The following is a 27,704-nucleotide window of genomic DNA, read 5'->3' as shown; positions in this document are numbered from 1 at the left end:
TAACCAGGTAAGTTGACTGAGAACACATTTCTCATTTACAGCAACAACCTGGGGAATAGATACAGGGGAGAGGACAAATGAGCCAATTGTAAGCTGGGGATAATTAGGTGGCCATGATGGTACAGTATGAAGACCAGATTGGGAATTTAGCTAGGACACCTAGGCTCCTACAATAAATGCCATGGGATCTTTAGTGACCAAAGAGAGTCAGGACACCCGTTTAACATCCCATCCGAAAGATGGCACCCTAGACAGGGCAATGTCCCCAATCACTGCCCTGGGGCATCAGGACATTTTTTTCAGACCAGAGGAAAGGGTGCCTCCTACTGGCCCTCCAATACCACTTCCAACAGCACCTGGTCTCCCATCCAGGAACTGACCAGGACCAAACCTGCTTAGCTTTAGAAGCAATCCAGCAGTGGGATGCAGGGTGGAATGCTGCTGGCTTAGTGTGACTATAATTTGTTTTTCAACAGGACAATGACCTAACACACCTCCAGGCTGTGTAAGGGCTATTTGACCAAGAAGGAGAGTGATGGAGCGCTGCATCAGATGACCTGGCTTCCACAATCACCTGACCTCAACCCAATTGAGATGGTTTGGGATGAGTTGGACTGCAGGAAACACAGCCAACAAGTGCTCAGCATATGTTGGAACTCCTTCAAGACTGTTGGAAAAGCATTCCAGATTAAGCTGGTTGAGAGAATGCCAAGAATGTGCAAAGGTGTTATCAAGGCAAAGGGTGGCTACTTTGAAGAATCTAAAATCTAAAATATATTTAGATTTGTTTAACACTTTTATGGTTGCTACATGATTCCATATGTGTTATTTCATCGTTTTGATGTCTTCACTATTATTCTACAATGTAGAAAACAGTAAAAATAAAGAAAAACCATTGAATGAGTAGGTGTGTACAAACTTTTTACTGGTACTGTATACACACAGTGAGTTCAAAAAGTTCAGACCCCTTGACTTTTTCCACATTTTGTTACGTTACAGCCTTATTTTCAAATTAATTAAATAAATAAAAATTTCACCAATCTCCACACAATACCCCATACTGACAAACCAAAAACAGGTTTTTAGAAATCCTTGCAAATGTATAAAAGATTTAAAACAGAAATACCTTATTTACATAAGTTTTCAGACCCTTTGCTTTGAGACTCGAAATTGATCTCGGGAGCATTCTGTTTCCATTGATCATCCTTGAGATGTTTCTACAACTGGATTGGAGTCCACCTGTGGTAAATTCAATAGATTGGACATGATTTTGAAAGGCACACAACTGTCTATATAACGTCCCACAGTTGACAGTGGATGTCAGAGCAAAAACCAAGCCATGAGGTCGAAGGAATTGTTGGTAGAGCTCTGAGACAGGATTGTGTCGAGGCACAGATCTGGTGAAGGGTACCAAAACATTTCTGCATCATTAAAGGTCGCCAAGAACACAGCGTGGCCTCCATCATTCTTAAATGGAAGAAGTTTGGAAACACCAATTAGGGGAGAAGGGCCTTGGTCAGGGAAGTGACCAAGAACCCGATGGTCACTCTGACAGAGCTCTAAAGTTCCTCTGTGGAGATGGGAAAACCTTCCAGAAGGACAACCATCTCTGCAGCACTCCACCAATCAGGCCTTTATGGTAGAGTGGCCAGACAAAGCCACTCCTCAGCAAAAGGCACATGACAGCCCTCTTGGAGTTTGCCAAAAGGCACCTAAAGACTCTCAGACCATGAGTAACAAGATTATTTGGTCTGATGAAACCAAGATTGAACTCTTTGGCCTGAATGCCAAGCGACACATCTGGAGGAAACATGGCACCATCCGTACGGTGAAGCATGTAGGTGGCAAAATCATGCTGTGGGGATGTTTTTCAGTGGCAGGGACTGGGAGATTAGTCAGAATCGAGGCAAAGATGAACGGAGCAAAGTACAGAGAGATCCTTGATAAAAACCTGCTCCAGAGCTATTAGGACCTCAGACTGGGGCGAAGGTTCACCTACTAACAGGACAGCAGGATTCTTCAAAAACCAGGGATGCGACACTAATACGTAAGCATTGTGTGGAATTGGAGTAAGTCACCTAAACCAAACAATGGGCGGATCTAAAAGAAAAAGTAAACAAAAGGACACTACCACAACTTCAGGTAAGATACTGTATTTATTGTTAGCCCACTTTTACAAATCAGACTCACTTTGAAATGTTAGTTTTCTTGTGTAACAACACAGTGGGGCCTAAATGTATTTGTGACAGAAATGTAAAACAAACTATCATACATAATTACTAATATAATTTTCTATATTGTCTTGTCTTTAAGGACCTTTAAAAAAACATACAAATCAACTTAAAGACGACAAAATGTTGTTACTCGTAGGGAGCGTTTCAAGACTGGAGGCAGACCCCCACTAAGACCAAAGACAGATGAGCTGGGGGACTTTTTCGCCCTGGATCATTGATAGCCAGCAACCCCTGGAACCCCTGATGATGACAATTTGGACAGTTCAGGTGGAAGACCATTCCAATCCTCATTTCGTTAGACACATTCATTTAACGTGCCATCCCTGTAATGTTGTCAGTCATCTCTTGCACTCCCATAATACAAATTATTTAATGCACTCAACTCTTGAAGAAATAATGTCTGTAATGCAGTAATATAATCATTTTCTAGAGGCAGATCACCATAGCTTGGAGGGAATAAGCGCAAACTAATGTATTTAAAAGAAGAGCATGATACACTATACATAGAAAGTAAGTGGTGTTGGTAAAGTCGGGGTATAGCTTTAAAACACCGACGTGCGTTATGGGTAACGTAGTAAGGTAACATTCGGTTTTGATGCAACTGTGTGTAACCCGGATGTAGCCGAACTGTGAGCCACGCTCTTTTTTTACAGCAAAGTTGATACTGTGAGATTTCAAAATGTTTAAAACGATGACAAGAGAGAGGCTGTCAACGAATACAGCAAAGTTTTTTTGAGTGAGTTCATGTTTTAGTTCTTACTCAGCATTATTCAACACTTTTAAAAGCCACTTCCTATTTCCACTCAGCGCTACAACAAGCACTGCGTTAGTAAAGCTAGGAAAGTGAATATATAGGCTTGCGTTGTAGTTATTATTAGCAGCTTGAGTCTTTTTTAATATAAAGGAATATTTCACTTTCTCTGTTCATAGGAGTAACAACATGAATTTGTGCATGAGGCACAAATTATGGGGTGTGACTCATCTTCCAGTTGGTGTCCCTTTTTGGTCAGTGTCAGTGGAGGAAAGGGAGTGCGGAGGGATGTTGAAAGGCGGACCCTCAGTCTGCTGCTCTCCCTCTGCTGAGACTGACCATCAGATGCAGGCACCATCAGCCCAGTAAAATACGTTTAAATGTTCCTCAGCTGTGCATCACAAGTAATACAACAAAGGATCGATTACCAGTGTGATCATATAGCCTACCTCAAATTTTGAAATATATTTTGTGAAATGGCCCCAACAACAATGCATTGGCAGGGCAATTCAAGCAAAGCCAATATGCGGTGATAATGTATTCAGCCTATAGCTTACTACATAAACCTCATTGCTACAGTACCGTTTTTAATTAGTTAATGTTGCATAGGCTTACATTTCTGTTTACATTTTTACTCAGTGATCTTGACTCAGAAAAGGTTGGTGACCCCTGTTCTAGAGTTTTCCCTGTTAACACTATCAATGTTTCCCTTTTCAGTGCAATTGTGATCGAATCAACGCAATATTAGCCACTTTCAATGCAACTTACAGAAACAAAAATAACTATGCAAGAGATTTTGTTGTAGGCAGAATGCATCGGAGTAGGATTCTATTGTATTGACACGCACGACTCAGCCAATAAGAGATGCATATATGGATCTGTGCCATTTACTTTGAACTGGACCGTGTTTACAGCATAAGCGGTCTTGAGTAGACGCGCTTGTTTTGAGATCAAAGCAAGAGCTGCATGTCACGTGTGTACATTTTGTTCATATCCTTTGGTAGTTAGTAGAGGTCGACCAATTATGGTTTTTCAACGCCAATACCAATACCGATTATTGGAGGACGAAAAAAAGCCGATACCGATTAATCGGACGATTTTTTTAAATGTATTTGTAATAATGACAATTACAACAATACTGAATGAACACTTATTTTAACTTAATATAATACATCAATAAAATCAATTTAGCCTCAAATAAATAATGAAACATGTTCAATTTGGTTTAAATAATGCAAAAACAAAGTGTTGGGGAAGAAAGTAAAAGTGCAATATGTGCCATGTAAGAAAGCTAACGTTTAACTTCCTTGCTCAGAACATGAGAACATATGAAAGCTGGTGGTTCCTTTTAACATGAGTCTTCAATATTCCCTGGTAAGAAGTTTTAGGTTGTAGTTATAGGAATTATAGGACTATTTCTCTCTATACGATTTGTATTTCATATACCTTTGACTATTGGATGTTCTTATAGGCACTTTAGTATTGCCAGTGTAATAGTATAGCTTCCATCCCTCTCCTCGCTCCTACCTGGGCTCGAACCAGGAACACCGACAACAGCCACCCTCGAAGCAGCGTTACCCATGCAGAGCAAGGGGAACAACTACTCCAAGTCTCAGAGCGAGTGACGTTTGAAACGCTATTAGCGCGCACCCCGCTAACTAGCTAGCCATTTCACATCGGTTACACCAGCCTAATCTTGGGAGTTGATAGGCTTGAAGTCATAAACAGCGCAATGCTTGAAGCATTGCGAAGAGCTGCTGGCAAAACGCACGAACGTGCTGTTTGAATGAATGCTTACGAGCCTGCTGGTGCCTACCATCGCTCAGTCAGACTGCTCTATCAAATCATAGACTTAATTATAACACACAGAAATACGAGCCTTAGGTCATTAATATGGTCGAGTCCGGAAACTATCATCTCGAAAACAAAACGTTTATTCTTTCAGTGAAATACGGAACCGTTCCGTATTTTATCTAACGGGTGGCATCCATAGGTCTAAATATTCCTGTTACATTGCACAACCTTCAATGTTATGTCATAATTACGTACAATTCTGGCAAATTAGTTCGCAAAGAGCCAGGCGGCCCAAACTGTTGCATATACCCTGACTCTACGTACAATGAACACAAGAGAAGTGACACAATTTCACCTGGTTAATATTGCCTGCTAACCTGGATTTCTTTTAGCTAAATATGCAGGTTTAAAAATATATACTTCTGTGTATTGATTTTAAGAAAGGCATTGATGTTTATGGTTAGGTACACGTTGGAGCAACGACAGTCCTTTTTCGCGAATGCGCACTGCATCGATTATATGCAACGCAGGACACGCTAGATAAACTAGTAATATCATCAACCATATGTAGTTATAACTAGTGATTATGATTGATTGATTGTTTTTTATAAGATAAGTTTAATGCTAGCTAGCAACTTACCTTGGCTTCTTACCTCATTCGCGTAACAGGCAGGCTCCTCGTGAGGCAGGTGGTTGGAGCGTTGGACTAGTTAACCGTAAGGATGCAAGATTGAATCCCCGAGCTGACAAGGTATAAATCTGTCGTTCTGCCCCTGAACAAGGCAGTTAACCCACCGTTCCTAGGCCGTCATTGAAAATAAGAATGTGTTCTTAACTGACTTGCCTAGTTAAATAAAGGTGTAAAAAAAATATAAAAAATAAGGCAAAATCGGCATCCAAAAATACTGATTTCCGATTGTTATGAAAACTTGAAATCGGCCCTAATTAATCGGCCATTCCGATTAATCGGTCGACCTCTAGTAGTTAGTGAGTTATTAGTCAAGTTATACAGTGCATTCGGAAAGTAATAAGACCGCTTGACTTTTGCCACATTTTGTTACAGCCTTATTCTAAAATGTATTACATTTTAACCCTCATCAACACACAATACCCCATAATGACAAAGCAAAAACATGTTTTTAGAAATTTTTGCAAATGCAAATGAAAAACTGAAAAATGACATTTACATAAGTGTTCAGACCTTTTACTCAGTACTTTGTTGAAGCACCTTTGACAGCGACTACAGCCTTGAGTCATCTTGGGTATGACGCTACAAGCTTGGCACACCTATATTTCAGGAGTTTCCCCCATTCTTCTCTGCAGATCCTCTCAAGCTATGTCAGATTGGATGGGGAGCGTTGCTGCACAGTTATTTTCAGGTCTCTCCAGAGATGTTTGATCAGGTTCAAGTCCGGGCTCAGGCTGTGACACTCAAGGACATTGAGACTTGTCCAGAAGCAACTCCTGCGTTGTCTTGGCTGTGTTCTTAGGGTCGTTGTCCTGTTGGAAGGTGAACCTTTGCCCCAGTCTGAGGTCCTGAGCAGGTTTTCATCAAGGATCTCTCTGTACTTAGCTTTGTTAATCTTTCCCTTGATCCTGACTAGACCTCCAATTCTCTGCTGCTGAAAAACATCCTCACAGCATGATGCTGCCACCACCATGCTTCAACTTAGAGATGGTATTGGCCAGGTGATGAGCGGTGCCTGGAAGTCCTCCAGATGTGACGCTTGGCATTCAGACCAAATAGTTCAATCTTGGTTTCATCAGAAAAGAGAATCTTGTTTCTCATGGTCTGAGTCCTTTAGGTGCCTTTTGGCAAACTCCAAAAGGACTGTCATGTGCCTTTTACTGAGGAGTGGCTTCCGTCTGGCCACTCTACCATAAAGACCTGATTGTTGCAGAGATGGTTGTCCTTCTGGAAAGTTCTCCCATCTCCACAGAGGAACTCTGGAGCCCTGTCAAAATGACCATCGGGTTCTTGGTCACCTCCTCCATCTGCCCCGATTGTTCAGTTTGGCCAGCTCTAGGAAGAGTCTTGGTGGTTCCAAATGTCTTCCATTTAAGAATGATGGAGGCCACACTGTTCTTAGGGACCTTCAATACTGCAGAAATGTGAGACAGGTGTGCGTCTTTCGAAATCGTGTCCAATCAATAGAATCAAATCAAAATTGTAGAAACATCTCAAGGATGATCAATGGAAACAGGATGCACCTGAGATCAATTTGAAGTCTCATAGCAAAGGGTTTGAATACTTAGGTAAATAAGGTGTTTTTATTTGTAATACATTTTCTTAATTTCAAAATAAACTTGTTTTTGCTTTGTCTTTATGGGGTACTGTGTGTAGCTTGATTTAAAAATATATATATACATTTTAGAATAAGTAACAAAATGTGGAAAAGTGAAGGGGTCTGAATACTTTCCAAATGCACTGTATATGAAATTCCCATGTTTTATGAATTTGATTATATAATCTTTAAATCCAGTCAAAAACAGTATAGGATTGGATATGGAAGGCAGCAAATGACATCACTTTCTCAGCATATCTAGCAAACTATTGATCAGAGTTCCATAGCCATTTTCACAGTTTCATTTAAAAACTTGATTTATTATGCAACCCATTGAGCATGTGGGTGAGAAATAAACAAACATTTATGAAAATGAAATAAAATACACATTCCGGCAAATCATTTCTTTAGGACCATTTTTTAAAAATGGTCTAAAATGTATTAGTATGTAGGGAATGAGACACTATCAATGTGATAATATCTTAATCACCCAAATCCTTGCTATGCATATTAGTAGACGGTGATGCACCACCATGTGTTTAGGGAACAGACCAAGAAAAGGAAAAACAGGACCATTCCATCACCAAAAATCTTTAGTGAGCATCATGATATGCTTACACTGAACAAACAGGTCAAGTCTCCAGATCTGAAACCATAGCAAACATTTAAAAAAAAATTTTTTTTTTAAGACACATGGAAAATGTAATCCAGTCTCCTTTTCACCTCATTTAGCACCCGGTAATCTTAATAGGCACATCAATAGGTAGTCTAAGTAACTCATTACTTATCCCAAGTACAAATACTTATGCTATCACAAAAAAAAATATATATAAATAAAAATAGAATCACTGGAATAACCCTAAGGCAATTGATGTAAATGATCAAATATAATTAAAAAGTACAGTACTTCAGCCATTAACACTTTAGTTACAATAAATCCACATGAACATATTAAGACACTAAGATTTCCATGTCTTTGTGTACTCAGAAGACAGGTGAAGTGATCTGCAAAAAATATTTCTAGTTAAATCGTCACTTCTGAAATACAACAAGACTATTCCAATACAACCACAAGAGGGTTCCAAGTAGTGACAAGTAGCGTCATGATTGTCAGAACAGGTTTGAAGCAAACTACAAGTGTTTGAGTAACGGTGGAACGGTCTGTCACTAAAAGATTAAGAGCCATTAAGAAGAGTAAACTACAGCTGCATCCCAATGAACAATGTGGAGTCTCTCAAAACATTAAAAACACAGATCGTATAAATAACTATAAAATCTAAAGAAAGGGATTTCCTGTGTTTGCCAAAACTGTTTAGGAATGTGAATTGAGAGTCCATTTGGTGTGGATAAGTGTCTGTACTGCTAGATCCAGCACCCAGGGAGTAGTTTCATTTGTCCAGCAGAGCAGCTCTCTCACCGTGCTGCGATTCCAACTCTAGAGGGGCATTATTGCGGTATATCAAGAACTGTATGGAGATCTGATACTGTGAGTCAAGGGAATTCAAGAAGTTTCTGAAATTAAAATATTCTTATTAAAAAAGGCACTGGAAAGATAATGCATCCCAAAGACTGGAGGCTTAAATATAGGATAATGTACAGGTAAATACTTACATCATACCAGTCACAAACCAACCTGAACCAATTGCCTTCAGGTAAGTTCATTACGGTCATTGTAATACAAGGACAGAGCCAAAAGCAGAAGCCAAGTGTTAAGTCAAAGCAGACTAAATGTTACAAGTACACATGTGATTGAAGAGACCAGAGGCCCAGCAGGCATTGTAATGAGAAGGATACCAGCAGGTCTAGAGAGAGGGTGCCCAGGTTGCCGACGAGCCAGGGCAGGTGGTGGATGATGTAGCTTCCTTCTCCCTGGCCCTGCTCAGGGTTCTTCAGCAGCACACTCAGTCCGTACATGGTGTTACCCAGGATGACCAGGGCAAACAGGAAGTAGGACACACCCTCCGTCGACTTTCTCGTATACTACAGAGAGAGATAGAAAAAAATATGAGAGAAAGAAAATATCCATGCAGCACTTTTACAGGTAGGAAGCCTACCCAGTACTCATTCACTCAACAACCCTTCCCAACTCCTCTTTTTCAGACTCACATTAATGTGCATCTGTGGCAGTCTGGAGCAGAGGTAGAGCACTGAGGATATGGAGCCAATGATATACCCAATGATCTCCTTGGTGCTGAAAGCCTGGACACACAAAAAAAGTTTGCATGTCACGCATCACGTTTAGCCAGGGGCCAGTGTCATATCAACACAAATTACATTAGCATCCACTGATTGCTTAAAGACCACTTTTCACCTTAATACCATCCACAGTGGTTGACAGCAAGGCCCGCCCTTTAAACTCAGAGAGGACCACATCCTGTTGGGACGTAGGTAAGGCCACGAGGCCGGCAGAGAAGCCCAGGACATAGACCACACACACCACATTTAAGACCGACCTGCCTGGGTTGAGGAAGGAGGGGAGGGGAGGGGAGGGGGAGGGGAGGGGAGGGGAGGGGAGGGGGAGGGGAGGGGGAGGGGGAGGGGAGGGGAGGAATGGGCTTAGTCTTCATTTTTGGAAGACGCTGCCTCAGCAAACTCCTGCAACCATGAGTCGCTGCGTCATCAGCTGCCACAAAAATAAGGAAATAAAGAACAGAATGTTGTGGTGATGCACGGTATTTCTGACATCAGTATTGGGTCCTTTTTTTACATTGGACAATGAGTGGAAAAAATTCAACACTAATGTAGAATAATTTTGATCTGGTAGTGTACTAAAAAAGCAAAGTTTGGGGACTTCTACCATCACAAGGTCTAGTATCAAGCAGTGTTTCTCAACACTAGCCTAATCCTAGGGAGCCTCTATGTATAGACCAGAACAGTCCAATCTGAAGCTATTCCAATGCTAAAATACACACCTGTTAGGTTCACTGAACTGTACGCCTATATTCAATTAAAACAACCTTGCAATGTTTTTTGGCATAATGAGACATTTTTACAAAGGCGTCTTGGAGAGAACATTTGCTGATTCGGCAGAACATGGACAAGCCATACCCTGTCATGTGTGTGTGTGTGTGTGTGTTAAACTGCAGTGTTCCCAAACTCCAGTCCTCAAGTACCCCCAACAGTACACATTTTTGTTGTAGCCCAGGACAAGCACACCTGATTCCACTTGTCAACTAATCATCAAGTCCTCAATGAGTTGAATCAGGTGAGTTTGTCCGGGGCTACAACAATGTGTACTGTTTGGAATACTCAAGGACTGGATTTTGGAAAAACTGTTATACACACAAAGGCCCCTCGATTAATAGTCAATGGGTGGAATGTACACTGACCAGTGGCCTTGATTTAGTACTGACAAATCTCACAGCAGATAATTTGACAAAAACAAACTCACTGTTATTCATCCTGTTCTTAGCCACATAGTAAAAGTACATTCCCAGCATCAATAAGTCAGCCAGGACATAATACACTGCTGTGTACGTCTGTATGAGAGAAGGGGGGAGAGAGACATGTCAGTGGGGTGGACAAGGGGAATACTTATATGCCGAATATTAAAATGTCATCTTTACATTAGTATCTTGATGAGCTGACAATTTCAGTTTCTCCCTATTCTCACTTTAGACTGACACCAAAACAGTTTTCTATTATTTTTAAACCATTTCAGCAATATTGACTGACCCAGACAGCCATCACTTACCTGTAGCGGCAGTTGGTCAGCTAAGAATGAGCCTACAACATTGCAGGAGTCACCCCCCAGCCACAGCAGCAGAAACCAAATGGACATGGCACTGTCCATATTCCCACTCTTACAAGAGTTGTAGTACTGCCTGCATTCATGAACATAATAATGGGAAGAGTAACGGTGTTGTCCATAAGTCAGAAATGGCCTGAAATAATGTAAACCCAATCAAGACTTACGGCAGAGAAGAGACCATGAAGCACATTATTGACAGCAGACCCAGGATTACACTGGCCATGTCCCTGTCGTCCTGGGCACATTCCCGCAGCCCTTCCCAAACCCATATTGACCCATTTGGGCACACCGCGCTGAAGTTTCCATCAGTGTTCCATCCAATGGACACCAGCGTGAGGACACCATCAGCCGACCCCAAATTCAGACTCATTCTAAGCACAGAGGAAAGGGTTAAACGCACAAGTTAGACAAAATAGCTAAATAAGCAACAAATTATAGGTAGATATGTGCTTATTATTTCTGTAGGCAAAACTTTTTTATACCTCAGTCTCAAATGTTACTATCTGCTATGGAATTCAGACTCGAATGACCTCGGTTTGTACTAAGAATGGACTGACTGTTTCCAGCTGGGCGATAAAACAAGTTACTAACTTACGTTTCCTTGCTTGTTAGCCGGCTGTCTTCTCAAGGTTGTGGCTGATTCAAACGTCTAAAACAAGGTAACGCCGGTCGAACATTCAAAATACTGATCTTACCTGATTATCGGCCAGTTATTGAAGTGTGTCCAGAAGTCAACGTCTGTTTGCCGACTGGCTTGCAAAGATAAAGAAGAAAAGCATAGCCTTAACAACAATTGTGTTCGGAGTGACCTAGCTAGTTATGATTGGAAGATGATCTCTAACGTCAGGGAAAAGGCGGAGCTAGACGGCAGATTGAGGGAGTTCTATTAACCTGAGCCGCGGTGCACCGTGAACGAGCAAAAGCGGCCAGGGAGGAGCGCCTTTCTCAAATCAAACCGAAATATGCGCCGCTCGAACATGTTAACGAGGCAATCCCCACCCCCCAATTATGTATGTAATAAGGGACCTCGGTTAAATAACAAATCAACTAAATTGTAAGTTTCCAAGCTATATCACAAAATAACCATCTCAAACTATTTAACTTCGAAGTTCTATACGCTTTGCATTTTTTCAAAACACAAAAAATTAAGACCATATAGGTGTCTTAAGGTGGCGTATTGCTGCCACTCAGATTTTTTTGGTATATAATTATTACGAGATACTGTAAAATCATGTTATGAAATAATTCAATAACTCATTATAATGAACTAATCCATTATCTCGTTATTATGGGAAAGATCACGTTATAACGAGAAAGATTACATTATTACAAAATAATCAGGTTGAACATTATTACGAGAAATAGCCTTTATTATGCTGAAACGTTAGCATAGGCTACATGGCATGCACATGTTGCCATTATCATTGTTTTATTTTTTTTTAAATTGAACCTTTATTTAACTAGGCAAGTCAGTGAAGAACAAATTATTATTTACAATGACGGCTAACCCCGGCCAAACCTGGACGACGCTGGGCCAATTGTGCGCCGCCCTATGAGACTGCCAATCACAGCCGGATGTGATACAGCCTGGATTCGAACCAGGGACTGTAGTGACGCATTTTGCACTGAGATGCAGTGCCTTAGACCACTCGGGAGCCCATAATGGGGAGTCCATTATGTCCGGTTTGCTTGAGTTGATCAACTGTTATTTTTCTCCTCAATTTGAGGCTTTGGGAGATATTAGTGTTATTGAGCAATATAGATGGTGTTGTCATTAGTTTACCTACATTGTGTTGAGTTATCGACGGCTCTACAGCACACGCAAAAAAAACAGTAGCTAGCTTTTCCTTCATTATTAACTGGGCAGACATGGGACACTTAATGGATACAAACTAATGCATCTTAAATGCATCCAAACAGGTTATGTGGTGACCCAAAACACAGTCAGGCGTTTACTTCACATTCTAGACCCCCATGGACTGCTCATTTGGGCGGAAGTCTCTGGTAAGGAGATTAACTATCTACTTTACCTTCACAACCAAGAGGAGATAAAGGAACAGTTTAGGTAAGTGTCCTTTTTGTCTTGTACTTTCACATTTAGAAGGTGCTTTGAAACAATTAGCTAGCATGATTATACATTTTCTAGCACAACCAACCCATTAGCTAGCAAGCTATATCTGAATGATGCACTGAAATTAGGCACTCTCAAGGGGATCACTATAGTAGCTAGCTATGGCTATTCTCAAAAATAAGCACTGTGCTAGGGCAACAAGTGAGTAAGAATGCCGGATGTCTCAACTCCTAACTTTCCTCTACGCGAAACATACTTTTTTTATGTACAGATGTGTAGCCTAAGCCGGCATTGTGGGAGGCAAACCGTCTGTCTAGACTCTAGTCTAGAGAGACTACTATTTTATGTATTATTGATTGATGACTGTTGGAACTGGCTAACAAACAGAAAGTGCCAGTGGTTTTAATCTTGTAATTTAAAGAGAAACTTGTAATAAAATTATATATTTTTGATATAGTGTTGTTTGGTCCATTGTAATGCTCAGAAGTCATGATCCAACTCAATAGGTGGCCTGTCACGAACCAGTCTTCCTATGGTTGAGGTGTTCCCCCTCAGTAAAAAGGAACTGCCTTAGTCTGATAGTGGTGCCATTTTTGGTAACCCTATAGGCGGCAGGTGTTACGTAGTCATATGGACAATACTGTATTCTGTAAATATAATTACAATACAGACTTGTACTTGCTCTTTAGAGAAGTTCTGTGCATCTTATGTTGGGAACCATATTCACAGAAACCTAGTTGCAGACTACTTATAAAATTGTAACCTGTTTCATGAACACCAGTGCTCTTTTAGGACAAGAATGACTGCGTAACCTTAAGGACAATGTCTCCATCACAGGTCCCCAAGGGTAATGTTATAGTAAGGGTATATCGTTAACATAACTTGTGATGGTTTAAATGTTCAGATTGGGCATGTCAAATCAATGAACTATATCAACGTTTTTATTTACATTTTACCTCACAACCTTTTGATAGTGGAAAGGAAAAACTTGATATGCATTGAATGTAGGATTTTCACCCTTGTGAAGTAAGATGTATCTTTAAAAGTATTGACTCAGGCAACAACTTTATTGTTCAAGCAAATATGGTGTAAACAGTACTGGAGGGGCAGAGCAAGCAAGCAGGCGGGCTTCCTTCAACTTTGGGGATACACTGACGGTGGAGTTTCAGTCCCCGTCTGTGCCGGGGTGAAGCCAAAGATGGTGGATAAATAAAGATAGTTCACTCAGGCTGTTTACCATTGCCTACTTAAGGGGGTGGCTCGCCCATAGACACCCAATGCGATAGCAGCTTTGTCAAGTCTACTTAGTTCATTGACTTCAATTGAAACAGAAAAAAATAGGGAGTGGGATGTCTCGCTTCCTCTTCAATCTCTGGTGAAGCTCTTCATTCACCTGGCTACCCAGAGGTTATGCGGTAGGGTGCAGTTGAGGCCACTATAAAGTAGATGGGAGACAACGTGGTACCTAAGGTGGAGAAAGGGAGCTTAATGGGATGGGAAGGGAGAGGCGGGTACCTGTGAGTCGAGTGTTGTCAATATAAGGTCAAGTCAAATGTGAGTGTCCGTGTCTCTGCCTGACTGCCTGTCAGTCAGTTGCTATTCAAAGCATAGTCTACCTCGTCAGTAGAGCGTTGCATGGTGATGAACATGGCTCCTACTTCGGCTGGCGGACTTCTTCCTGGCATTAACGATGGTCAGCAAACTGCATCGAGGGGTGAAGGACAGCAGGAGGATCTGATAGGTGCTCATCTCTCCTGCAATAGAAGTGTTGAATGCAGAATAAACTTTCTCTCATGGTGATTGGATGGCAAATAAATTCTTGCCAATAGTTGAGAAGAGCTGCTGCTGCTAGGCTAGTCCCAGATCTGTGTGTCCACTCACCCACATCTACTAATCATTGTCCAGGGGGTCAATCTGAAGTTATAGAAGGAAAGAAGGAGAGAGAAATCGCCATCAGAGAAGGAGTACTGATCTAGGATCAGGTCCACTCGGCCCATATAATATTTATTATGATCTTACCTTTTGCAAATCCTTAGTCTGGATTGTTCTCTTGAGCCAAAGTGGACCCTGTACATTAATGAAATATTATTCATACTGTAAATCCATATGTACTTGTACTAGCTGGCACTGTAGTACCTAATATAGGATACTTGTATCAGTTGTTATAAATTAACTTCATGTAAATGAGCTCCAATAAAGTTGCCCTCCAGTGGCCACCATGACTCCTCCAGCCACACCTGGAACTCCAAGAAACACACACAGAGCTCGGCAAAATAAAGACATTCAAAATACATTTAGCTATTCATAGGTTGCACCTCTGTCACTGGTTCGCGTCATGCATTTTTGGAGTTAGTTTTAGATGGCACGGTGACCCGGGTGCGTGGAGATTTCCAATAAGGACTAATGGAATAAAATACAAACTCCGATCAACCGGGGGGCACCGGGCCATGCAATACGAACATCTCTATTGTTATGCACGTTCTCAAGACGCACAGCCAAAGATAGAACAATGAGACAGATACTTCACCGGATGTATAAATGTAAAGCATCCGCTTGGCGTTTCCATTCACTACCAAAAATGGTAGTGAGAGGAAGCCCAGTGGCTGGCAGTGGGAGAAGATGGAACGAGATGGATTTTGGCCGGCATTCTGCACATCTTCTCATCGATGAAACATTTGATCTCAATACAGTTTTCTGTTCTCAAAACTAGAATATGTTATGAACAGAGTGGACTACTTTTGTAGACTTTAACCTTTGCCAAAGTTTTTAAAAATCACGTTGTTTAAGGAGTGCAAAGGCGACTTGTTATCGCACACTTCACAGAGTAGGCGTTCCCTAATGGAAATATGCAGATATATGCTAGCTCGTGCTTGGTTCTGCCCACTATGACTAATTTGTTCCCATTGGAAACCTCAGGCTGTGGTCTATCTTGGTGTAGTTATACAAATATATGGCATAGCTGTGCCCAAAAGTTGTGATAGATGGAGGCTAAGAACTGTTTCGTGTAATTAACATTATAGTGTCCTGGAAATATGACATTCCTAAAGTAGGCAAATGTTTAGTAGAAAACAACTTTGCAATCATTATGTCGTCAAATGAATGACAATGTCGTTAGCAAACAAAGTTCGTCAACAATAGCCAGCTAGTTCAAATCTGAGTTGGTTTCCCCTCAATTTTAGCTACCTAACGTTATACATCTAAAGTCATTCTGACGACATCCAAGTGACTAAAGGTTTTCCTAATAATCATTTGACTCCTTTTGCAATGTCATATTTCCAAACCACTGTAGTGCACTTTTGATTAAATTAGCGCTCATTGAGTACGCTTGATCAGCCGGAAATGGTTCTCAGATAGGGGCTTGCTTGTTCTTGAGAATAGCCATAGCTACCATAATGATCCTCTCGAGTGGCGAATTTGTGCATAAATCAGATATAGTTTACTAGCTGATTGTGCTAGAAATGCTAATCATACTACCTAATAGCTTCAATGCACCTTCTAAATGTGAAATTTCAAGACAAAAAGGACACATGCCTAAACTGTTCCTCTTGGTTGTGAAGGTAGCTACTAATCCCCTTTCCAGAGATTTAGGTCCAAATGTACAGTCCATGGGGATCTAGAATATGAAGTAAACGCCTGACTATTTTGGGTCACCACCTGTTTGAATGCATTAGTTTGTATCCATGAAGCTTTCAAAGTCCGCCCAGTTGATCAAGGAATAACGTCGAGGTCCGATAGTTAAAACAAAAAAAATCAGCTGTACAGCCATAGAGAACTCCGATCTCCCCACAATGTATGTAAATTAATGACACCATTTATTTTACTCAGTGACACATATCTCCTAATGCCTCAAACCGAGGAGAAAATACAAGTTAATCAACACAAGCAAACTGGACATAATGTCAACCTGTGCAAGAGAGGAAGACAAGCGTGCCAAGTAGCCTATGCTAACGTTTCAGCACAATAAAGGCTATTTCGCAATAAATACATCTTTCTCGTTATAACGTGACTTTTCTCATGAGTTATTGAATTATTACCTAATGTGATCTAATTTCGTAATAATTATTTAAAAAGTATTGCTGAGTGGCAGCAATATACCACTGTATTATCTTGTACAGCTGAAGTTCACTGCAGCCACATTTCTGCCTGAAACACGTGCCATTTTCCAGCTATTCCACCGGTTGCATGTCACTAAAGGCACCAGTGCAGATAATGCAGGCAGCTCAGCCTGTGCACCCATATGTAGACTTGATAACAAATGTCCACATGGTAGTTGGGGGCGGGCCACAACCTGCCTTATCTGGGCTATTGGCCATAATTGGCTAAAGTGGACATGTAAGTAATCCATACCCAACCCTGCAGTAAATCGTGACACTCAGTTTGGGACAAGATCGACTTCATTAACAAAATTATCAAATTTACTCTGTAGTAAATGTTGACTCATATCGATGCCACGTAGGCCATTTGAAACCAGAGAAGTTGGTTCTTAGGGGCAGTTGACCTTTAAACATTTTTTTTCTCAGAGCCTGAAATGAAGTCTTGTCTTGCAACATTGATATCAATACTATTTACAGGAAATATTTGAACATTTTATTTATTGATGAAATACCAAACAAATCACTGGTTTTTCCTCATTTGTTTTCTCTTATTTACAGCAGGTCAAATATTTCAACAAACATACAACAAATACTTGGTAGGTAATTAATGTCAAACTTTATAGTACATCAAGATTAGGGGAAATGGGAGTTTCAGATACTTTATAAAGCAGGTTTCACAGATTTACAAACATTATAAATGATAATAGAAAAAAAGACGCATTTCATTTAACTACTGCAAACAAAATTATACTTTAAAACAAATCATACTTTAAAATCTGTACAAGCACTTTCTTAAACATCCATAAATTGCCACAGAAGAGGAAATGGAGGTCTTTAAAAAGTCCAGTTTGCCGGATACACAGATTGATTTAATTTCTATTTTACAATAACTCTTTAAAAGAGGAAAAGGATGAAATAAACCTGTACATTTGTACAATAGGTCCTGCATTTTACGTATGTGGTCTTAAAGGGAAAAAAAGCAAAAAACATGAGATGAGGAAGACAAAATCCTTTCACTTCTCTTTTCCTCTTTTAACACAATGATTCTCACTTGATGTGCATCGGCTTTTCATCCGTTTTTAACCGCTTGCGTTTAGGCTGCACAAACTCATCCTCGGAGTCTTCTGTGAGATCCGCCTCCTCTCCCTCTCCAGCTGGGGCCTGGGGCTCCTCGGGTACCTCTGGTACCTCAGGCTCCTCTGGTACCTCGGGGAAACTCTCATCTGGGTAGAGCTCCAGCAGCCTCTCCTCAAAGTACAAACTCACAGCTTTCCCTGCCTCCGCCACCTCTGAGTCCGCCTGCCGGGAGGGAGGGAAAGAGGGGGAGAGTATGAGGAAGGGCGAGGTGGGGTGTGCGGGTACCATTGAACAGGAGGGATGAATGGGTAAGGAATGGGAGGAGTACATTAGTGGGTTAACATTCCTAGTGGCAGAGTGGGCAGCCGAACCTTTACCCTCCATGTGTATTAGAAACAGCTTACCTGCACATTACTCTGTTTCTCCTCATCATATACCTGGATTATTCGAGACATCTAAAAAAGGGGCGATAACAGTACAATAAAATACAAAAAAGCAGAAGGGGAGGGGGGATTTCACAGTACAGACAGGTTATAGGTAACAACCATGTGTACCGTCACTACCCTAGGTCTTTGGGCCTAAGGAAAATACACCCCTTAGTGAACTTGTGTCCAAATATGGTTTGTGTCTGTCATCCCTCCATAAACTCTTGTTTCACTTACTGAGGTTGCAGCTTACAGTCATTGGGTAAATCTTGTCATTACATTTCCAAGCTAGTCTAGTCTATGGTCTGTCTTTACCTGGCTGCTTCTGCCTGCTGAGAGAATTCTGAACAGCATCCATAGCCTTGCTCTGGGTCCTGGCGTATTCCTGGGAGTGACAGCTTTCACTTCCTCTCCCTGCTAAATTGTTTAGCTTGATATACTATCCTTGACACTGACAGTTCCTTCACTGATACCTAGTAAGTGTCCTTGGAAATCATAACTTATGCATATGTAGCATATATGGTACATTGAGCTGAACTGCTGACTATGTCAACTGCAACCAATAGGAAATATTTTAACGTCACCATCACAACTCAGTTCCTCATTGATTTTCTCAAGGTATCATATTGTTTCCCTCTGTTCCATTTCAAATAAATGTTGAAAACCAACCACTTTGTAAATGACCTTTCCCCCTAAACACATCACTTGAAAACATGTTCGACACTATATCAAAAGGTCCAATTCAGATTGACACATTTTGACTTACAAAGCCAAATATGAAAATCCCACACACATGGGACAACTCTTTTGCATTCAAAAAGTTAAGTATTTGGGTTAGTATCAGATTTAAACTATTCATTATTACACTAAAAAGGAGAATGTAGCTTCTTTTTTTTCTTTCTATTTTTACAACCAAATCTAATGTTGATGTAAACAGCATCTTAAATAAGGTACCAGACCCCTTTTTTGTGCAATTTCACTTTTGAGAAACGTACCACTAATCAGCGCTTCATTTCCTTATCCTCTTTGTGCAGTATGTGGGCTCTGACAAATATGAACAAAGGCTCCAAAATCGCCCAAATTAGTCATTTTAGAAACAGAAAAGCTATTAGTATATTGTTGTAGGTCTTTACATGTTGTACACATGAAATTGTGGCATTCTGAACTTAATCCACAACGTTATATTTAATTTTGTTGCAACTCGACTGCCACGTCCATTCTACAGGTAACTGCCAAAGTAAAAGGAAACACTTGAGTAAATGAGGGGTATAAAGTATATTGAAAGAAGGTGCTTCCACACAGGAAGTTCCAGACACTTGTAGAATCTATGCCAAGGCGCATTGAAGCTGTTCTGTTGGCTCAACACCCTATTAAGACAATGTTGGTGTTTCCTTTATTTTGGCAGTTACCTATAGCAGCAGGCTACACTGAGAATGGAACAGCTGAATAGGGGAAACGGCTCGAGTCGCACAAAATGGAATATAATTTTGCAGATAAAGTTCGGAATGACAATTTCATGTGTACAACATCCGAAGACCTACATCACTATACTGAGAGCATTTCCGTTTCTAAAATTACGCATGTGGGTGTTTTTAGAGCATTTGTTCATGTTTTTTCAGAGCCCCCGTACCACACAACGAGGATGAGGAAACTTTTAAAAAAAGCACTAGTTGCAGTATATTTCTCAAAAACAAGTGAAATCGCAAAATGTATTTTTTTTTAAAGGGTCTGGACCATTCTATAACATTTGGTTGTAAAAAAGCTAACTTCTACTTTAAGATCCAGGACTTGTGGCACAGTCAAACTACACTGAAATAAAAATATAAATGCAACATGTAAAGTGTTAGTCCCATGTTTCATGAGCCGAAATAAATAATTCCAGAAATTTTCCACACACAAAAAGCTTATTTCTATTAAATTTTATGCACAAGTTTGTTTATATCCCTGTCAGTGAGCACTTCTCCTTTGCCAAGAAATACCACCCCTGTCAGGTGAATGGATTATCAAGAAGCTGATTAAACAGCATGATCATTACACAGGGGCACCTTGTGTTGGAGACAATAGCGTCTGACAAGGGGCGCTGAGGAGTATTTCCGTTTGTGATTAAAGCCCTTTTGTGGGGAAAAACTAAATCTGATTGGGTAGGTAAAATCCATAGATTAGGGCTTAATGAATTTATTTCAATTGACATTTCCTTTTGTGAACTGTAACTCAGTTAAATCTTTGAAAATTGTTGCATGTTGTGTTTATATTTTTGTTGATAGAAACGGTTAGCTATAATGAATACAGACAAAAAGAAACCCATTAGCTGTTTAAAGGGTAATCTCTGCAAGAAAGTTATTAAGAATGACAATCTCTGAACTAATATATTGTGGCAATAATGACAATTATAGTCCATGCTTTATAGGTTTGCTTGTTTTGTTAACTCCTCAGTAAACAAATCAAGAAGTCTTATGACAGCAGACTAATCCCACTACGTACAAAATAACTGACCAGAAAGACATTACATTAGTGGCCATGAAAATATTCAGGTTAGAAAAACAGCAAATTAGTTTGGCAACACCACATTCACAACAAACAGTATAGTGTGAGTACACAGTAACTTCATTCAGTCATCCAGTGTTAATCCCTGTGGGTGCACAAGTCCATGCCAAACGGTGTGATAAAGATCAACCTTCTGAATAATGTATTCCCACTGTCAGCATACAGTATTAGTGTGCATGTGGCCTCCTGCATCCATTTAACTATCAGTCAGTCCCATCTCCTAGTTAAATAAAGGTTAATAAAAATAAAACATTTTTTATTTTTATCTCCTCATGCCTGGAAGTCATGCCCACTCACCTCGTTGTACTTGGCACAGTTGCTGAAGACCAGGCGCACATCCGAGACAAACTCCTTCGAGCTCTGGTAGTGTTGGACATGCTTCAACTGTAGCTTCTGTTTCACCAGGGTCAAGTCCATGGGCTTCTTGATGATCTTGTAGTAATTAGGGATCTGGTGAGAGGGGAACTGTGGTTTGAGAGCCATATTGGTTCATTAATTTAACATACAGAACATTATGGTTATAGCCACAATGATGAAGTAATGTGACGCTGGGGGTATAGGGCAGGGTCAATAAACCAATCAAATGTATTTATAAAGCCATTTTTACATAAGCAGTTGACACAGTGCTTTTACAGAAACCCGGGCCAAGACCCCAAAGAAACCAATGGTAGAATCAAGAACACAGTGGCCAGGAAATAGTCCCTAGAAGGAAGAAAACTAGAGAGGCTGTACTCAGTAGAGGTGAAAGGTACATTTGGCCATCAAGGTCAGATAGAATAACAGTGGAATTGCCTTTTACATGCTTGAGATACTTACAGAGGGAGGGACAGGCTCCTGGAACCCCTCACTGAGATCATGGCAGAAAACATACAGCAGGAGGCGCTCACACCTCTGCAGGGAGTGAGAGATAGGGGTGGTGGTTATGCAGGAGAACATTACACAAGTCCTTATCATTCCTCAGCTAGGAGAGAGAGAGACTGAGGCATGTGTCCCAATGTCTGAACGCAGCAAATAAAAATGGAAGGAGTAGCACATCAGGCTTCATGACTACAAACAAGTTGCCAGGAACTCATACTCCATTTTGCATTTTAGTCATTTAACAGACGCTCTTATCCAGAATGACTTACAGGAGCAATTAGGGTTAAGTGCTTTGCTCCAGGGCACGTCGACCGATTTTTAACTTAGTCGGCTAGGGGATTCAAACCAGCAACCTTATGTTTACTGGCCAAACGCTCTTAACCGCTATGCTACCTTAGAGAGCTGTACTGCCTTCATTCACACGGATTCACTCCTCAAATGTGAGGGTATCTAAAGTAGGGCTCTACAACTCTGTTCCCAGAGAGCTACCTTCCTGTAGGTTTTCGCTCCAACCCCAGTTGTAACTAACCTGATTCAGCTTATCAAAGAGCTAATTATTATTATCATCAGGTGCGCTAAATTAAGGTTGGAGCGAAAACATTCAGGGCGATATCTCTCCAGGAACAGGGTCAATGGAAATTCACTGATATACGTAGTGAGGAAATGTATTGAATTGGCAGTGGCAGTAGAAACTACTAATCCTATGGAAAGTCCTTTCAACTGTAAGCAGGGAAAGACCTAGGTGTGGGGTGTCAAACTTATTCCATGGAAGGCCTAGTGTCTGCTGGTTTTTCCTTTCAATTAAGACCTAGACAATCAGGTGAGGGGAGTTCCTTACTAATCAGTGACCTTAATTCATCAATCAAGTACAAGGGAGGAGTGAAATCCTGCAAACTCAGCCCTCTGGAAAGAGTTTGACACAAGGTATTACAGGTGGATGGTTCCACTGACCCTCTGGTCCTCAGGACTCAGGCCCTGCTCACTGTTGTCCTTCTCGCTACGAGGCTCGTCGTCAGGCTGGTACTCCATCTCCGGGCTTGCCAGGCTCCGGCAAAACGTGCACATCCACTCTCCACTGAGAGGGGAGAAACAGAAAGAAAATGTGAAGCAATAACCCAGATATATAGACATGGGAAAATGATAGCTGATGTATAGCAGGATATCAGCATCCAATGTAAAAGGCTTTGAGTTGAAGGTGCTATATGAATGAAATTCATTCTCATTCTGACATCTACTGTAGTCAACGCCAGCCTGTGTGCGCGCATCAGGGGCTCACCTCGGGGAGCACTTCAAGGTGGGGATGTGACAAGTGATGTGGAAGACTTTGGGGCAGCGGTCGCAGCAAAGCAGCTCTCCCCCGTTGTTGCACACAGCGCACCAGTCCTCGTTGGGGTCGTCCTCCTTCCCTCCTGCCCCGCTCTGGTTGGTCCCCTGTGCAGTGCGTGGAGAGCGCAGGGCAGCGGACGCGGCTCCCTTGCCATTGGTCAGCAGTGCGGCAGAGGCCACAGTGGATGTGCTGCTGGTGGTGATAGGGGCGTTGCCAGGCCTGTTGGCCCCACTGCAGGCCTCCTGGTCCTGGGGCTCAGTTTTGACATGCTCCCCCACCTTCTTGAGGATGTCCTGGACAGAGGAGCCAGAAGTCACAGAGCCCAACACGGGGAGAGGGGGAGTACGTCTGCTCTCTGAACTACTCATCTGTGGGACAAACACACACAACAACAAAATACTGAACCCTTTCAAGTGGGTTAAGTACATTCAGAATTCTGGTTTAGCGTCAAGAAGTGAGGCCGAAAACCTCTGTTGTTCAACAAGCATCTTATATAGATAGCCTCAGGTAGACCAATACCTGCTAGATATAAACTTAGCAAAAAAAGAAACGTCCCTTTTTCAGGACCCCGTCTTTCAAAGATAATTCGTAAAAATCCACATAACTTCACAGATCTTCATTGTAAAGGGTTTAAACACTGTTTCCCATGCTTGTTCAATGAACCATAATTAATAAACATGCACCTGTGGAACGGTCGTTAAGACACTAACAGCTTACAGACAGTAGACAATTAAGGTCACAGTTACGAAAACTTAGGACACTAAAAAGAGGCCTTTCTACTGACTCTGAAAAACACCAAAACAAAGATGCCCAGGATCCCTGCTCATCTGCATAAACGTGCCTTAGGCATGCTGCAAGGAGGCATGAGGACTGCAGATGTGGCCAGGGCAATAAATTGCAATGTCCGTACTGTGAGACGCCTAAGACAGCGCTACAGGGAGACAGGACGGACAGCTGATCATCCTCGCAGTGGCAGACCACGTGTAACAACACCTACACAGGATCGGTACATCCGAACATGACACCTGCGGGACAGGTACAGGATGGCAACAACAACTGCCCAAGTTACACCAGGAACGCACAATTGCTCCATCAGTGCTCAGACTGTCCGCAATCGGCTGAGAGAGGCTGGACTGAGGGCTTGTAAGGCCTGTTGTAAGGCAGGTCCTCACCAGACATCACCGGCAACAACGTCGCCTATGGGCACAAACCCACCGTCGCTGGACCAGACAGGACTGGCAAAAAGTGCTCTTCACTGACGAGTCGCAGTTTTGTCTCACCAGGGGTGATGGTTGGATTTGCGTTTATCGTCGAAGGAATGAGCGTTACACCGAGGCCTGTACTCTGGAGCGGGATCGATTTGGAGGTGGAGGGTCTGTCATGGTCTGGGGCAGTGTGTCACAGCATCATCAGACTGAGCTTGTTGTCATTGCAGGCAATCTCAACGCTGTCCGTTACAGGGAAGACATCCTCCTCCCTCATGTGGTACCCCTCCTCATCCTGACATGACCCTACAGCATGACAATGCCACCAGCCATACTGCTCGTTCTGTGAGTGATTTCCTGCAAGACAGGAATGTCAGTGTTCTGCCATGGTCAGCGAAGAGCCCGGATCTCAATCCCATTGAGCACGTCTGGGACCTGTTGGATCGGAGGGCGAGGGCCATTCCCCCCCAGAAATGTCCGGGAACTTGCAGGTGCATTGGTGGAAGAGTGGGGTAACATCTTACAGCAAGAACTGGCAACACTGCAGTACTTAATGCAGCTGGTGGCCACACCAGATACTGACTGTTACTTTTGATTTTGACCCCCCCTTTGTTCAGGGACACATTATTAAATTTCTGTTATTCACATGTCTGTGGAACTTGTTCAGTTTATGTCTCAGTTGTTGAATCTTATGTTCATACAAATATTTACACATGTTAAGTTTGCTGAAAATAAACACAGTTGACAGTGAGAGGATGTTTCTTTTTTTGCTGAGTTTAGATCTTGGTCTAGACAAGCTAAAAGGAGCTGAAAGAGCTGGGCAGTTAGATGTTACCATGCACGCGCTCCTCCCTCCATCCTTCCCTTGTTCTGTTTTGACGTTGGAGGTGGTGGTTCCCGAGAAACCACACTCCTTCTCGGCTCCGGGCTCCTGCTTGACTTTGACCTGCTGTTCCATTGGGCCGCTTGCTGGCCCTGGCCTACCCGCAGATCCACAGCTTATGACACACACACACACACACACACACAATACCTCCCTTACATAAATAGATGTATAACTATGTATGCCAGTGAGATTAATTGTTCAGGAGTGACTAGCTTACTCAATGGTTCAGTATCTGCAATGCTACCTTCAACCCATCCTATGGATGTTTCACAGTTTTATGTAATAGTGTCATTTTCTCATCATTGTCTCACAGTAATGTGAGAGCCCTTGTGTTTGAGCAGAGGTCTAGTGCTTGGCCTGTGTGTCATTACCTGCCCCTGCTTCCTGTGCTGGACGTACTGGATGGCCGCACAGGCGTGTGGGAGTTTGATAAGCCTACGGGTGAGAGATAGACAGTGAGCAAGGATGAGGCAGTAACATAGAAGTCATGTAAGAAAAACAATTTTCTTCGTTAAACGTGATAGCCATGACAGTGATTTGAGCAAATGATTTAAAATCATAGATCAGATTGAAGCTGTGTGTGAAGAAAGTGTTTGTGCTCGTTGTAGTAGAGTCGTCCTCCAGTACCTGAGGAGCCAGGGGAGTGTGTGGAGGGTCCGTGGGAGAGGTTCATGTTCCCGGGGGGCCCCAGGCCCAGCTGAGGGTATGTGCTGGCTAAGATGTAGCGACTCAGTAGGGCATCCAGGCTGCTGGAGCCCGCGTCTTCCAGCTGATGGCGCCACAAACATCCAGCCACAGGATAACACTGAATTAGTGGTCATTTTTAGTTCACCTTGTGAACATTTCTGATGAAGTATCGCCATGTATATGTATGAGCACCACATTTGATTTTTATCTAAGTTGAGCCAGGTTCCGTTCCACTTCCTACCCCCTCCCCCTAGCTCCTTTAAATGAGCACAGATAGGTATAAAGCAGTATGGCAGAAACTATACTGAACAAAAATATAAAAACACGTGAAGTGTTTCATGAGCTGAAATAAATGTTCTCATTTTGCTCACAAATGTTTTAACATCCCTGTTAGTGAGCATTTCTCCTTTGCCAAGATAATCCATCCACCTGGCAGGTGTGGCATATCAAGAAGCTGATTAAACAGCATGATCTTTACACAAGTGCATCTTGTGCTGGGGACAATAAAAGGTCACTAAAAAAATGTGCAGTTCTGTCACACAACACAATGCCACAGATGTCTCAAGTTGAGTGAGTGTGCAATTGGCATGCTGACTACAGGAATGTCCACCAGAGCTGTTGTCAGAGAAATGACTTAATTTCTCTACCATAAGCCGCCTCCAACGTCGTTTAAGAAAATTTGGCAGCATGTCCACCCGGCCTCACAACCGCAGACCACGTGTAACCACGCCAGCCCAGGACCTCCACATTTCTGTCTGTAATAAAGCCCTTTTGTGGGGAAAAACTCATTGATTGGCTGGACTCTGCTCCCAAGTGGGTGGGCCCAGTCATGTGAAATCCACAGATTAGGGCCTAATGAATATATTTCAATTGACTGATTTCCTTATATGAACTGTAACTCAGTAAAATCTTTGAAATTGTTGCATTTATATTTTGTGCAGTATACATTGAATATTCATCATAATACTTATACTTATCCAATCGACTCAGATCTACAAAAAGCAAAGGGGTGGGGGCCAGGAGAAAGGATGAGAATGGAAGCAGGCATGGTGAGATTTGGAAGTGCGTGACATGTGCCTGGTCCCAGAGGGCTGTGTGCACCTGAATGGGGGGGATGTTTGGTAGGCATGGCAGGTTCTCTGGGTTGGTGACGGAGGGGATGAGGTCGATGGCGCCCACTATGGGGCTGGCAGGGCCACGGTGGGCATGGGCGCTGGCCATGCTGGCACTGGTGGGACTGGTGGGGTTGGCAGCGCTCACGTTGTGGAGAGATGCCACTGGGAAGGGTCCAGCATGACCTGGGTTTGAATGCTACAGGAACAGAGAAGGAGGAAGTCAAAACCTAGAGATTTGTGGCAGGATTGAATATTTATTAATTGTTTAATTCTACCAGGTCTACAACGTGCTGAAAGGTCATTTTTGGAAGCATAATCACAAATCATGCCCATGCAACAAGAAACACGACTACTAGGACTGTGACAATACCAATATCGCAATATTCTTTCCATGGCAAAAACACAAAGCAGACCGAACTATTTGGTCCTTTAAAAACCTGCTGTAGTGAAATATAGTGTGCTATAGCTAGGACAATAAATACATGTGACTCTAGACAACATCATGATGTTTGCTTCCAACATTAGGGATGTTTTCCTTTAGACGTTAAATCCGCTTTGTGTTTTGTTTCCTTGCCATGATACTAACGAGTATCGCGATAC

At 42.0% G+C, this 27,704-nt stretch overlaps 2 protein-coding genes across 5 annotated transcripts in view; both read right to left on the bottom strand.

The window, feature by feature from the left end:
- Positions 1-7,363: 7,363 nt before the first annotated feature.
- Positions 7,364-11,602, bottom strand: LOC120061238 (lysosomal amino acid transporter 1 homolog). Its single transcript, XM_039010897.1, has 8 exons — positions 11,511-11,602; positions 10,980-11,186; positions 10,759-10,888; positions 10,456-10,543; positions 9,376-9,521; positions 9,171-9,263; positions 8,859-9,044; positions 7,364-8,542 (listed from the first exon to the last, which is right to left on the bottom strand). Exons 2-8 carry the CDS (start codon positions 11,183-11,185, stop codon positions 8,453-8,455), a joined length of 939 nt encoding a protein of 312 aa, XP_038866825.1. The 5' UTR covers position 11,186; positions 11,511-11,602; the 3' UTR covers positions 7,364-8,452.
- A 5,848-nt stretch (positions 11,603-17,450) lies between these two features.
- LOC120061237 (E3 ubiquitin-protein ligase TRIM33-like) overlaps positions 17,451-27,704 on the bottom strand; it is a 20,027-nt gene continuing 9,773 nt past the window's right edge. The window contains exons 11-20 of one of the 4 annotated variants that reach the window (XM_039010893.1): positions 27,091-27,300; positions 25,930-26,071; positions 25,674-25,737; positions 25,252-25,414; positions 23,161-23,579; positions 22,836-22,959; positions 21,843-21,917; positions 21,324-21,491; positions 18,462-18,512; positions 17,451-18,279 (exon numbers count right to left, since the gene is read on the bottom strand). In XM_039010893.1, coding sequence (XP_038866821.1) covers positions 18,028-18,279; positions 18,462-18,512; positions 21,324-21,491; positions 21,843-21,917; positions 22,836-22,959; positions 23,161-23,579; positions 25,252-25,414; positions 25,674-25,737; positions 25,930-26,071; positions 27,091-27,300 — 1,668 coding nt within the window. In that variant the 3' untranslated portion in view covers positions 17,451-18,027. The remainder of the gene's footprint in view (positions 18,280-18,461; positions 18,513-21,323; positions 21,492-21,842; positions 21,918-22,835; positions 22,960-23,160; positions 23,580-25,251; positions 25,415-25,673; positions 25,738-25,929; positions 26,072-27,090; positions 27,301-27,704) is intronic. The other 3 variants (XM_039010894.1, XM_039010895.1, XM_039010896.1) reach the window with 3 other exon arrangements.

The sequence above is a fragment of the Salvelinus namaycush genome, chromosome 16 (genome assembly GCF_016432855.1).
Source record: "Salvelinus namaycush isolate Seneca chromosome 16, SaNama_1.0, whole genome shotgun sequence".
Lineage (NCBI taxonomy): Eukaryota > Metazoa > Chordata > Actinopteri > Salmoniformes > Salmonidae > Salvelinus > Salvelinus namaycush.
Note: the sequence above shows the minus strand (reverse complement) of the source record. Positions and strands in the feature narration are given on the sequence as shown.